We start from the raw sequence: 14,905 nt of genomic DNA, 5'->3' as shown, positions 1-14,905 counted from the left end.
AAACGTTTGCCGATCCCTGATCTAATACATTTTGAATCTGTCTCCCTAGCAGTACACAGAGCTTCCTTAATTTCAGTGCATGACTGTACCATAATTTATCAAAATCCCCTAGTTAAGGGCATTTATATTGTTTCCAATCTTTTGCTGTTATAATATTAAAACTATTATCCTTGGCACAAATCATTTCCACATGCAGAAGTATGTCTGTAGAACAGCTTCCCTGAAATGGAGCTGCAAGAATCAAAAGATCTGCATTTGAATTTTGACAAATATTGCCAAATTACTCAACCTAAGATTTTTTTACTAATTTATTCTTCTATCAGCAACATATTTAAGTTTCTTCACACTTTCCTTGATAGTTATCTAACTTTTAGATCTTTGTAATGCAATAAGTGAAAAATGGCACCTTAATGTGGTTTTTACATTTGCATTTTCTTATGAGATTGTCTTGTATTTCTTTTTCTGTGAAATATCTATTAACACCATTTTTATACTGGGTTATAAATGTTGAATGGTTTTTCCATTGGGTTATTGCTCTAGATTTGTAAGCACTTGCAATCCTGATTTGAAAGCAATCTGAAACACGTACTTGTCTTCGGTCTAGGAGGGCTTTCAAATGAGGAAGAAATCTATCTTCATTCTCTAAAACTACTGGCTGCATTATGTGGCAGTCTACATTTCCTCCATTTTCTCTTTTAAAATGGATTCTCTTAGCTAAAAGAATCTTTTCATAACTATAATTTACATTCTTTATTTTAACCTAAGCGGAAAAAATGCTTTAAAGCTCATAGTATTTTTTTCCTAATGCTTACTATGTAAAGAAAAAAACACATTCCACCAGTCAATAATACACCAGGTACTTCATTGGAGTGTTAGAGTATGAATATTGAAATACAAACACATAAATTTCCCCCCACAAACAAAATATCACTTCAAATTATTCTAAAATTGAATGGGCTAATGAAAATAAGATCTAAAAAATACAGTTTAGGAACTTTCAAGATTCATAAAGAACATAATTCTACATGTGATCCCTCCTTTCAGATAGGACTCAACAAATCCATACTTCTTTAGCAACTCTAAGTTTTACAGCACTGAACTCTTCAATTTAAATGATTACACACTCACCTGGAAAACCTGTAAATCTCAATGCGCACCATTCAGACCATCAATTGAGAAGAGTTACATTGTGCTTATGTTTACGTGTGAAAAAAAGGTTTAAACCCTGCGTTCATACTTTAAATTAAAAAATATATACATATATAGCTAATTTCAAAGAGCAACTGCTCACTAGAGCAGAGTTCAAAATCTACTTAAAACAAAAATAAAACAGAGGCCAATAATTACTTAAGTATTTGGCATTCAGCACAATGAAAACAGCATTTCCTTAATTAACAAATAGACCCTATACAGAACTCAGTCAATCTATAGCTTCAAAGCTGCTTGTGCTTGCAAATTCAGGCATATTAAAAATTGTAAACATAGACAAATTGGACAAACTGGTAAGACAACTATGTTCCCATAAGAAAAATATTTTAAAGGACACAAATATAGTAATTCTGTAAAAATATATTCCAGTAAATATATTATCTTCTATAGGCAGTTCACTTAGAAAATACCACTAGTGAAATTTCAAAAAGAACAGAACACAGTGAAAAGCTAGTTGACATAAATTTGAGTCAAATCTAACCTGAATATAAAGACATCAGATTCCCATGTACTTGCAGTGGCACAAACAAGATCCTGGAAATTTATCTGAGAGACCCAAAGTTGACCAAGATTTATCCAGAACCAAGCTGGATTTTGAAAGACTATAATTAATGTCCCTTTTCCAGGCCCTCGGGTTTACTTTTTATGGCAAAGCTATGACTTTAATAAGGATATGGCCTTTACTGTTTTCATTAGCTTTCTTGTTCAGGTTTTTTGATAGCATCTTATCTACTACAAGGAAATCAATCTAAATTAAACAAGAAAAACAAATTATATAGGAATAAATGCAATTTTTCCACTGGGTCCAAGAATGGTTAAAAAAAAAAAAAAGAGTTTGATAGATACTTCAGTGCACTTTAAAGTTTATGTACATCCTGTCCACTTTTATAACATTAATTACTTCCAGGGAAGGAAACTGGGTAGCTGGGGAACAGTTATGGAAAGGAGACTATATATCCCTTGAAACCTTTTAAATTTTGAACTCTGCAAAATGTTTTACGTGTTCAAAAACTGTTTTTAATTATTCTTTTATTTTTAAAATCACCTATTAGAACCATTTAGAGTTCATTTATCCTTTCCTCACCAATGTACATTCTGTAATAACAGCAGAAAAACAACAGTAAAACAGTACTATGTGTGCTAGTTCACTAAATATCTTTAACAATGGCATGCCCTTTTAGTATTGCTGACATTGTTATGCTAATTAGATAGGATAATACAAGATTCCATAATCACTATGAACAAAGTCATGTTTTAAGTGCCAGCAATGGTGTTGACATTCAGCCTTCGAAATTCACTCAAACTTTGGTACACTCCTATTGTAAAATACCTTAATAATTATAACCTACTTTTAGAAATAAAGATATTTTGAATTTTGAGAGATACCTGGACTTTACAGAAACTATTAAGCTATTATCTACTACTTTATGGAGCACAGCACTGAACATACACATTGGGAGAGCAATGTTTACTAAAGTTCACAAAACTTGAAATCATTTATAAAAACTATAAAAATAAGAACATATAAAAGATTAGATCATAATTCTAATAGCTGTAAAGTATTTAATGTATTCCTATTGATAAAAATTAACAAAATAACCTATACTAGCATTTATTAAACTAAACAAGAGTAGCCTTTAAGAACTGTCATTTTAGTTATTTATTCCAACTTAAGCCATGTCTTATTAGGGAAGACTTCATATGTTTTTTTTTTTTGTTTTTTTTTTTTTTGAGACAAGGTCTTGCTCTGTTGCCTGGGCCAGAGTACAGTGGCATCATCATAGCTTACTGCAACCTCAAACTCCTGCTCAAGCGATCCTCCCACCTCAGCCTCCCAAGTAGCTGAGACTATAGGCATGCTACCACACCTGGCTAGCTTTTTTTTTTTTTTAATTTTTTTTTTGTATGGGAGGCCGAAGAGGGAGGATCGCTCGAGGTCAGGAGTTTAAGCCCAGCCCGAGTAAGAGCGAGACCCCATCTCTACTAAAAAATAGAAAGAAATTAACCGGACAACTAAAAAATATATAGAAAAAGTTAGCCGGGTACGGTGGCCCATGCCTATAGTCCCAGCTACTCCCAGCTACTCGGGAGGCTGAGGCAGGAGGATTGCTTGAGCCCAGGAGTTTGAGGTTGCTGTGAGCTAGGCTGACACCACGGCACTCACTCTAGCCTGGGCAACAGAGTGAGACTCTGTCTCAAAAAATAAATAAATAAAAAATAAATAAAAAATTTTTTTTGTAGAGACAGGGTCCTGCTATGCTGCTCAGGCTGGCCTTGAACTCCTGACTTCAAATGATTCTCCTGCCTCAGCTTCTTTGTATCTTAAATAAAGAGATTTAAAGCAGATTGTTGTCATCTCAATATTCCATGGTAAGGCAAAGATCCTTCCTAACAGGCCGGGCGCGGTGGCTCACGCCTGTAATCCTAGCACTCTGGGAGGCCGAGGCGGGTGGATTGCTCAAGGTCAAGAGTTCAAGACCAGCCTGAGCGAGACCCCGTCTCTACTAAAAATAGAAAGACATTATATGGACAACTAAAAATCTATATAGAAAAAATTAGCCGGGCATAGTGGCGCATGCCTGTAGTCCCAGCTACTTGGGAGGTTGAGGCAGTAGGATCGCTTAAGCCCAGGAGTCTGAGGTTGCTGTGAGCTAAGCTGACGCCACGGCACTCACTCTAGCCTGGGCAACAAAGTGAGACTCTGTCTCAACAAAAAAAAAAAAAAAAAGATCCTTCCTAACAAAGAAAAATCCTGCACAAGATGTGCTCCCAGGGGAATTCCACCAAACATTAAAGAATTAACACATTAACAGTCCTTCTCAAACTTGAGGCCAGCATTACCTTGATACCAAAAGTCAAGTAAAAACATCACAAGAAAAAATTACAGATCAATGTCCCTTATGAATATAGATGTAAAAATCCTTAACAAAATACTACCAAATTGAATCCAACAACATATTAAAAAGATTATTTACCATGACCAAGTGGAACTTATCCCAGGAATGCAAGGAATGCAACATAAGAAAATCAATGTAATACATCACATTAATAGAAGGAAAGAAAAAAAACTGTATGATAATTTCAATTGATCAAAAAAGGCCTTTGACAAAAATCCAACACCTTTTAAGGGGAAAAAACTCAGAAAACTAGCAATAGAGGAAAAATTCCTCAACATGATAAAGGGTATTTATGAAAAACCCACAGCCGACATCATATTCAATTGTGAAAGTTTTCTCCCTAAGAACAGAAACATGATAAGGAAATAAAAGCCATTCAAATTGGAAAGGAAAAGGTAAAAACTATCTCTTTTTGTATGACATGATCCTATATATAGAAAATCCCAAAGAATCCACAAGAAAGCAGTAAGAGCTACTAAACAAATTAAGTAAGATTGCAGGGTACAAGATCAACACAAAGAAATCAGTTGTGATTGTACAAATCAGCAATGAAAATTCTGAAAGGAAATCAAGGAAGCAATTTCTTTTATAATAGCATCTAAAAGAATTAAAAACTTAAAAATAAATCTAACCAAGGTGAAAGACTTGTACATTGAAAACTACAGAAGACTGCGGAAAGAAATTAAAGATCTAAATAACTAGAAAGAAGTCCTATGTTAATGAATGAGAAGACTGAACACTGTTTAAGATGTCAGCAGTACTAATACCTAAAGCAATCTACATATTCAACATAAACCCTACCAATATTCCCAACAGCCTTTTCTGCAGAAATGGAAAAGCCTATCCTAAAATTCACATAGAATTGCAAGGGGCCCCAAATAGCCAAAACAATCTTTAAAAAGAACAAAGCTGGAGGAATCACACTTCCTGACTTTGAAATTTACAAAACTACAGCATTAAAATAGTATGGTACTGGCATAAGAGCAAACATATAGACCAATGGAATAGAATATAAAGCCCAGAAAAAACCCTCAAATATGTGGTCAACTGATTTTCAACAAGAATACCAAGACCACTCAAAAGGGAAAGGGCAGTTTTTTAACAAATGTGATGGGAAAACTGGACATCCATAGGCAAAAGAATTAAGTTGGACCCTTACTATACCACATATAAAAATTAGGTCAAAATGGACCAAAGACCTAAACTTGAGAATTAAAACTATAAAAATCTTAGCTTATTTTTTAAATCTGTTTTTTTTTTTTTAATTTTAGAGACAGGGGTCTTGCACTGTTGCCCTGGCTGGAGTGCAGTGGCTATTCAGAGGCACAATCACAGCACACATCACACTATAACCCAAAACTCCTGCGCTCAAGGGATCCTCCTGCCTCAGCCTGCCCAGTAGCGGAGACTATAGCATGCATCACCAAGCAGGGCCCAAGTATTTCTTAATGATGGAAAGATCTACCACAGGAAAGATGATAAAATCAATGGGCATAAAAGGTGAGATGCATATGAAACTTCAGAAACTATTTCATGTTCTAGGGGCAACAATATCCCTATATTGCTACATTTCTAGATGCAAGGTTTACAAACAAGTAAGTGATTGATTGATGCCGCTAATACATGCAAGCACACTAGAAATTATAAACACTTAAGTGATTCACTCAGCCCTCTCACCCCCACTAGCAGCCTGACAGACTAAAAAGAATGCTTTTTTTCTGGTTGTTAATATTATTGACTTCAGTTTCTACTATTTGCATACAATGTCTCGCATTCAATCAAAAAATTATGAGATATGCAAAGAAGCAAGAAAATGTAACCCATTGTTATGAGGAGAAGCTTTCAAGAGAATAGTCCCACAAACAGCACGTATGTTGGAATTACGAGGCAGGGATTTTAAAATAACCATGAAAACTATGTCAAAGCATTTAGTGCAAAAGGTAGCTCACATGTACAAACAGGGAATTTCAGCAGAGTGTGTGTGTGTGGAAGGGGGGTGGAGAGAGAGAGAGAGGTGCTAGAAATTAAAAAAAAAAAAAAAATAACGAACCAGTATCAAAGAACTCTGTTTCAAAGGACTTACTGACAAATTAGCATAGCAAAGAATCACTGAAGTTGAAGTCAACAGAAATTATCCAAACTATAATATATAGAGTTAGGGGAGGCGTAGTGTGGTAAAAGATCCATTTGAAACCTAAGAAACGATATTCAACAGTTTAATATATGTAACTGAGTACCAGAAGAGAAATAAAAAGAATGGTAAAAAAATAATGTGGTGACAAAAGCAAAGAATTTCTGAATTGATGATAACCAAACCCCAAGCAGCTCAGCAAACCCCAAGCAGGATAAATATAAAGAAAACCACATTTAAGACACCTCAAACTGCTAAAAAACAAAGGTGGGGTGGGGGAATGGGGAGTAATTGCTTAATAGGGTATGAGGTTTTATTTTGGTTGATGAAAATGTTTTGGATCTATACAGAGGTGGTGGATACACAATATTGTGAATGTACTGAATGCCACTGAATTGTTTGCAATGATTACTTTTTGTAATATGCATTTCACCTCGGCAAAAAAAAAAAAAATGAGGGAAAAATATATGAATATATAATTCTCAAAATAAAAAGATATAAAATGACCCTTTAATGTATGAAGATGTTCAACTTCATTCATGATAAGAGAAATGCAAATCAAAACTATGCCAAGATACAATTTCCCACCCATCAGATTGGCAACAAGTGCAAAAGCTTAATAATGCAATACGTTTGTCAGGACTGTGAGTAAACAGGCACTTTCATACATTGCTGGCAAGACAAGAGTACAACCCCTATAGGAAAATACAGCAATATCTGGCAGACAGACTATAATGTGACCCTACCTCCTGGTCTCCATTCCTTTTATACTCCCTTTCCCCATGAGCGTTCACAGAATCTGTGACTTGCTTCTAACCAACTGAATATGACAAAAGTGATGGAATGTCACTCCTATGACTGTTTCATATGGTATACCTCTGTTTAGTGCTTACTTATCTAGAGACTCTCCTTGCTGGCTTGATGAAGTGGCCGTTTGGGAAAAGCCTGAGACAAGGACTTTGGGAAGCTGAGGCAGAAGGATCACTTAAAACCAAGAGTTCGAGACCAGCCTGGGCAACACAGCGAGACCCTGGCTCTACAAAAAAAGAAAAAATTAGTTGGGGATGGTGGCATGCACATATAGTCCCAGCTACTCAGGAGGCAGAGGCAGGAGGATCACCTGAGCCCAGGAGTTCAAAGCTGAGTGAGCTGTGATTGCACCACTGTACTCCAGCCTGGGTAACAGATGGAGATACTGTCTCAATTAAAATAAAAAAAAAAAGACCCTACACAGAGGAACCAATTAAGCCATGCCCAAACTCCTGACCCAAAGAAACTGTGAAATAAATGTGTGTTGTTTTAAGCAGTTAAGTGTGTGGTAATTTCTTACACAGCAATAGACAACTAATATGCTTAATATACTAACCAAGCTACACAGGCATTTACTTTTCAGATGCAGGAATCCCACCTCTAAGAATTCAAACTAAAGACAGAACCTCTTGCACACATACCTAATGATAGGAAATACATGAGGGTATTCCCACTGGCAAATGGGAGCTTCATGGTCTTGGTTCCAAACACTATAAACCCTTGATAGTTGACTTTGATTGCTGTCACTTATACCCAAGCCCTGTGTGCACATTAATATGCTGGGTCAGTTAAAAGCCCAGGTACTGGAGGTCTTCAAATTTTAATGATTTTTAAAGAATTAAGGCTTTTTTTCTTTAAGATGATCCATGCCCAAATCCACAAGCATGTGGGTTTGTATGGCAAAGTGTAAGTTGTTATTACATTGTGCTTTTAAAAAAAATCAGAGAGTATGAGATACACTTATCAGGATGAGGAAGATAAATCCTTCAGGGCTATTACAACGAACATTTCTTTCCCTCAAAACCTTGTGGACACTGGGAAATCCTATGTCTTTGATATTTCCAAATCCTCACAAACACATACAGGCCCTGTAATTGCAACAGGAAAATGCATGATGGAAAGTTTTCATAACACATGCACTGAAAAATCATCCTAGCTGGATATAATTTATTATGTAATTAAGTGCCAACCAATATTTCTTACCATGGGACTGGCCAGGAACTGCTGCAAAGACAAATAAACAGATCCCTCTGCATTATTTATGTTTTAATATGTGGTAGCAAGAAGTCAGGAGAAATTAGTTCTGAGGTTATAATATGGATTTTTTTAAGATTATGGAATAAAGTTATTTTTAAATTAAAAAATAGATATGCTTCTAACAATATGAAAATACAGATGTATGCTATTAACTGTAGCCTTATTTATAATTGCAAGGTACTGCCAACTATCTAAATGGCCAAATGTAAAATAAACTATAGTATATCCAAATAACAGAGTACTCTGCAGGCTGGACTTGAACTCCTGGACTCGATCTTCTTGCCTAAGCCTCCCAAGTAGAGCGGACAACATGCACATACTACCGTACCCAGCCTGTTCATTAATTTTGCAGAGGTATTTTAGAGCAGCTCCCAGATACTGCTATCTTTTTCCCAAACTTCAGTGTGCATCTCTAAGAAAATTTTTTAAGATAACCACTATGCCATTATTATCTCTATTAACAAAATTAATCAGTTCTTAAAATCATCTAATACTCAGTTCTTATTCAAATTTTCCCAACTGTCCCAAAGATATCTTTTTATAGTTTTTCAAAATCAGATTATGCCTACTACATCTCTTTTAATCTTCAACAGTTCCTGCTTTCCCTCTACCCTTTCTTTTTCTTATGCCACTGTTTTGTTTGTTTGTTTAAGAAAACTAGGTCATTTGACCTGCAGAACATCTCACATTTTGTATTTGGCCGATCGTTTCCTCATGGTGTCATTTCTTGCTTCTTTTACTCATTATTATAAGGATTTAATCTGCTTTGTTGTAAATAGCTATAGTTTGTCCATTTTCACAGTATGAAGCATTCCTCGATGAATATATCACAATTTATATTACTAGAGGCATCTTTTTTTCACATACACCCCAGATCCCTTAACCATTTTTGTTTTTCTTCAGAGCATAAGCACTATATTGCATTACTTATTGGGTATATAGTTAGGTACCTCATTCCATTGTCTTGAGGGCAAGAATCAAGTCTCTTTTTATCTCCTACACTCCTTCTATATAGTAAGTACTAATATATGTTGTTCAACTTGCTTAATTTCAATTTTCTTCTTAATGGCGAATTTGGCAAAGAACTTTCTTTTATCATTAAGATTCTGTTGAAAGCTGCTCAACGTGGGCCATGATTTTTAGTTGTAGACAACAGAATCCACCCTAGGTAGTTTAAGCAAAAAAATAATTTATTAAAGGACATTAGGCACACACAGTTTCCAGGAAGACCTGGGAACCAAGCTTGACTGCCACACAGGAACAAGACAGCAGCCATACCAGTTGTTTCAGAAGAACTGTTTTAATGGACACCAAGGCAACCAGTGCCCACTACTCAGCTGTAAAAAAAAAAAAAAAAAAATGACTGAGCAAAAACTCCATGAACCCATATATGTAGCAATTTCTAGGATACATTGTTAAGTGGGGGAAAAAAGTGCCAACTAAAATACATAGTAGGCTACCTTTTGTGTATGACTGAAGGGGGTAATTACAAAGAAAAAAACATATATCTGCTTACTTCCTCCCCCAAAAAAGAAGAGGAAGAATAAATCAGAAACTGTTGATAGTGGTATTTACATCAGGTGTGGAATGACGGGGGTGCTGAGATGGGGTATAGAAGGAATATGGGAAGGAATGAATGACACTTCTGAATATCATTTTTTTATCTAGTTTTGTTTAGTTGATACTCTATGAATCAAAAAATAACAATAAATCAAGAAGGACAGGGGTGCACAACAGGTCTGTCCATAAAAGGCTCAGAAACAAATGTCATCTTAGTAACAATAAACATGCGTAGTGCCAGATCTTGGTTTCTACATACCATTCCACATTAAAAGGAGCCATGTCTTTAGAGAAACAGCCAATTCCAGAACTGAAGTAGTGAAGATAAAAGATGGGCCTGAAATATCTCACAGTGCCAGAAAGCAAAGAAGTACTCCAAAAAAGAAAAAGATTGGGATATGCTGATATGCCAAAAGGACACAGGAGCCAACGTGAAGGGACTCCTGGTGGCCAAACCTGAGGCAATCTGAACAAAATAAAGAACAACAGTAATGGATTATAACCCACTATATAAAATAGGAACCAGGAGTCCTTCCTGCTAAAGAGATAAATAGCTAGATACACAGGTAGGGGAGAGGGAAGGGCTATTCATTACAATATAATGCCAACTGATAACTGTAGTTAGAAAAATCACCATTCCACAACCACCACAGCACAGACAGGTTCATGCAATAATCATCAATGGATTATAATTCTAGGGGAAGGAAAGTCTGAGGAGGAGCAGGATATTAACTGCATCGTCTGAAAGTGTCTTGCCAGAAATTGCTTATTATAATAGTTGTGAGAAGAGAAATATTAACTGACCGGTAGAGAAGCCAGATAACATTTTGACTGGGTGATCAAAATTAAAATTGGCAATGATGGTCTGACAGACACTGTATGTCTCTGGATGTGATTACCTTTTAAAGGACATAACATCAATTATGTACTACTTACACTGGGGATATTCAACCTAGATCTCATAATGAAAAAACATGAGACAATCTCAAACTGAGCAATATTCTATAAAATAACTTCCCTATATTCTTCAAAAACGTCAATGTCAGTCAGGAGAGTCAAAGAAAGGCGAAGGAACTGTTCCAGCTTTAAGACTAAGACAAGGCAATTAAATGCAATACAATATCCTGGACTGGATTCTAGACTGGATAGAAAACAAATGTTATAAAGGACATTGCCAGAATAATTTACAAAACTTGAATATAGACTGTAGATTACGTAACAGTATCCAAGGTTAAATTTCCTCAATTTGCTTATTTTGTGTATGTGTAATTTTAGACACACAGATATATAAAAGTAGGGGAAGGAGGGAAGAAAGAAGAGGAAACAATAATGCAAATGTGGTAAGATGATAAAAATTGGTGAATTTAGGCAAAGAATATATGGGAAGTTTCTGTACAATTCATGTAACTTACCTGTAATGTTGAAGTTATTTTAAAATGAAAAAGAGAAAAAAGAGACACACATATGTATTGAAATTTCTGGAGGGATACACCAAACTTAAAGTTGCCTATCAATGAGGGGGAAAGAAAGGAGGAAAAGGAGGCTCTCTCTACAAAGATCCCTAAAATGACTGAATTCCATCCAGAGGTTCTCTTTAAATATATGTCCTCCAAGTCAGGGGGTCCTAACTTGGGATTGACAGATCCAAGGGATCTATAAATAGAATTCATTGGGTCTATGAAGGGGATGGGAAACAATTACATTTTAATTTCAGTAACTGATATTTTTCTTCAATTATAAATGCAGGCAACAAACAATAATAGTTTTAGCAATACTTGTAACTTTACCATCATAGAAATCACACAGATTTTCACCTCACATTAGTTGATGAGGTTCTCAAAATAATGTATACACCATTCAGCATTTTCATAATACGGTAATTACACTTGCTGCTAGATTGTATTTAATGTGATACATGACAAAAAGCAAGTTATATCACAAATTTCCTTTTTAAATCTTTTAATAACTGTATTTCAAACTAATTGGTTTCTTTGTAATCCTATGCATTTTATCTTATTCACTTAAAAAGTTATTCTGAAAAGTGAACCATGGGCCTCAGACTGCCCAAGGATCTATGGCACAAAAGAGTTAAGAGCTCTGTTCTAAGGTGCAGATCCATCATTTGCTTGTAAGTATGTCACAACAAGGAGAATTAAAAATTTGCAGCTTTTTGCTTTGCCATAAAGTATATTATAAAAAGATACACATCACTGATAATGAACATTCAATCTAACTTTATTATTTAATTTCTAAATTAAATTTCCCAGGAATTAACAGAGCAAAAATTATTAAAATGCTAACTGCAACCTCACACACGGCATTCAACAACAAACGTTAACACTCACATATACAAAACATACTATACTCAGCAACTATAAAAATGAATCAGGATTACAAAATGTCTTATAGAGAAACTCAGTGCTTGCATATCTTAAAGAAATTGGTTAAAAACAAAGTACTATTTACCATCTCTCTTTTGGAAAATTTTTTAAAATTTCTTTAATGATTGGCTGGTAGCAGGCATCCCTTTCTGCTTTCCCGGTTTCACTCCAGTCTCTCACAAACTGTTTCAATGTGGATTTTAACTTATCCATGTCAAATGTAGATGCTGGCATAATCTTTCCATTCCCCTGTTTAAAAAGCAGAAATCAATTAGCTTCTGAGAAAGTAATCAATTTTGGGTATGGCTAAATAGGCATGCTACTAAGAGGCTATATAGGTGGTTTAGTGGATAAATCACTAGCCTCTCACCTCAACGGGGGTTCAAGTGCATCTTGAGTTCCTAAATGAAAAGAGTTTGGCGGTCTCACTTCTACCCTCAAAAGATTAAGATCCATTCATCATAAAACCACCATATAATTAAGCAGTCCTTACTCAGGAGAGGACCAAAACTGAGCTGCTATGGAGACCAAACATCCTCTCTCTCTAAGAGAGGGAAGAATGTCCCTCCAGGTCATTGATGGGGCAGCATGGAGAGGCTCACATGGAGTGGCCCAACTGTATCCATCCTGTGGATACAAAAAGAGGACTTCAGTTTCCATTACTGCCAGTCCCTTGAGATTTATAACTGAAAATAATTTCTTACAGTAAAAGATGAATAGCAATGGATGTACTGAAAAAAAATATGAGTTAAACAATGGAAATTAATTTTATACAGCTAGTAAAGTTTTTTATAAAAATTTAAGTCACCAATCCTATATGCCAAAACATTTAAAATACTATGTCAAAATGTCAACAATTATATTAGTATTTAAAACAAACAAACAAAAAAAAAAAATCAAGGAACAAACCCAGTCTCTGTTTAGCCGAATCAAATGACTGAACATAAGTGAAAATATTCTAAATAGAGCAAATGGCCTTTGCACAATTATAAAAATGAAATCCAGAAAAATAAAAACCTCAACATATAGAGGTTAAACCCTAAAATAAAAACAAAGAGAACAAACTTTCACATACATCTTGTCCATATTCTTTATTTTCAAACATATGTATGCAATCATTCACAACGGTCAGTAGTATTTCTTGATTATGATCAATGCATTTCCGAATCTTGTCCAAGTGAAGGAGAAACTGAGGAAGTAGTTTCTGTTGATTAGCTGGAAGTGATCGAAATTGTCTTTCTGTTCGGTTCACTCGCTCATGCATACTGGTGCTAAAACATAAAAGGTGTTTTTTAAATTGGCAAAAGAATCTCATCAGAGGCCAATCTTATTTTAAGGTTGTCTTTCTGCACAATTACTCCCTTATTATGTTAAATACTGTACAACCATTTACAATCTCTTGGCTTTTTTAAAGATACGAACTTAGAAAGTTTCGTATGTTTTTACTTTATTACAAACACTTCTCTAAGCAACCAAACAACATATAAATGGTTTCTAACTAGTAAAAGTAAGCATCTGCACCAATTAGAAAGGGAAAAAGGAAACATAAAAAGGATTAGTGTACAATTAGTTCATTTTTATGATTTCAACTTACAAACTTAAAATTTTCAGCAAAAACAGCTGAATTCTTTAGATTTTTTCCATCTTTAAGTAGCAAAATGCTGCTGTGAAATTACTTTAGAATATACATAAAATATGTTTTGAAATGAACTGAAAGCCAATGAAGTTGAGTTTTTAAAAATAACATTACAAATCTCCTAAGTAACTAAAGTACAAAGCAAATGAAAAACTGAAATTCTATAGGGTTTAACATGACAATATTCATAATTTGCATTCTAAAAGCGTCCACATAACTCGAAAGATCACTTTAGAGATTACTCATTCATAAAACCAGAAAAGAGAACTCTTTTAAAAGTGAAATATACGTTCACAATGTCATTTTACATCAACCAAATGGCCAAAATCTAAAAGCCTGCCTATATCAAATGTTGGTGAAAGTGTGGAATAATTAGGACATTTATACACTGATGGTAAGTGCATAAATTAGTATAGCCACTTTGGAAAATAACTTAGAGCACTACCTAGTAAAGCTTAATATAGTACATGCCTTATAACCTAGCAATTATACTCCTACACACATACCCAAGAAACTCTTGCAAATGGGCACCATGAAACATGGATAATCTTCATCACAGCACTGCTAGAAATAACAAACAAAAAATCTGGTAACAACCCAAAGGTGCATCATCAGTAGGCTGAATGAAGAAATTACAGTGTAGTTATACAATGGAATGCGGTGAATGAATAAATTATAGCTATACATAATATGAATAAAACTCAGCAATATAAATATTTGTTGAAAAAGCAAGTTGCAGAAAAATACATAATGTACAATTGCATTTTATATAAAACTAAACAATATATTCCTTAGGGATTGAGTATATGTGTAAAAACCAAAAGGAAAGCAAGGAAATGAAAATTCAGGATAGTGATTTTCTATGAGGGGGAAAAGAGATAGGATAATTTTTTTTTTCGTTTTTTGCACAACTGGGTAGCAGGTTCATGGGTGTTCATTCCTTACTATGTACGTGTATGTGTGTGTGTATATATATATATATAATATTTTCAAGTATCATCTCTTACATTATATATATATATAT

At 34.8% G+C, this 14,905-nt stretch overlaps 1 protein-coding gene across 1 annotated transcript in view; it reads right to left on the bottom strand.

Moving 5' to 3' along the window:
* CARNMT1 (carnosine N-methyltransferase 1) overlaps window positions 1-14,905 on the bottom strand; it is a 44,914-nt gene that overhangs the window by 22,372 nt on the left and 7,637 nt on the right. Inside the window, exons 2-3 of the mRNA XM_069474114.1 lie at window positions 13,321-13,516; window positions 12,331-12,494 (exon numbers count right to left, since the gene is read on the bottom strand). Coding sequence (XP_069330215.1) covers window positions 12,331-12,494; window positions 13,321-13,516 — 360 coding nt within the window. The remainder of the gene's footprint in view (window positions 1-12,330; window positions 12,495-13,320; window positions 13,517-14,905) is intronic.

Source organism: Eulemur rufifrons, chromosome 7 (assembly GCF_041146395.1).
Source record: "Eulemur rufifrons isolate Redbay chromosome 7, OSU_ERuf_1, whole genome shotgun sequence".
In the NCBI taxonomy this organism is placed as follows: Eukaryota; Metazoa; Chordata; class Mammalia; order Primates; family Lemuridae; genus Eulemur; species Eulemur rufifrons.
Note: the sequence above shows the minus strand (reverse complement) of the source record. Positions and strands in the feature narration are given on the sequence as shown.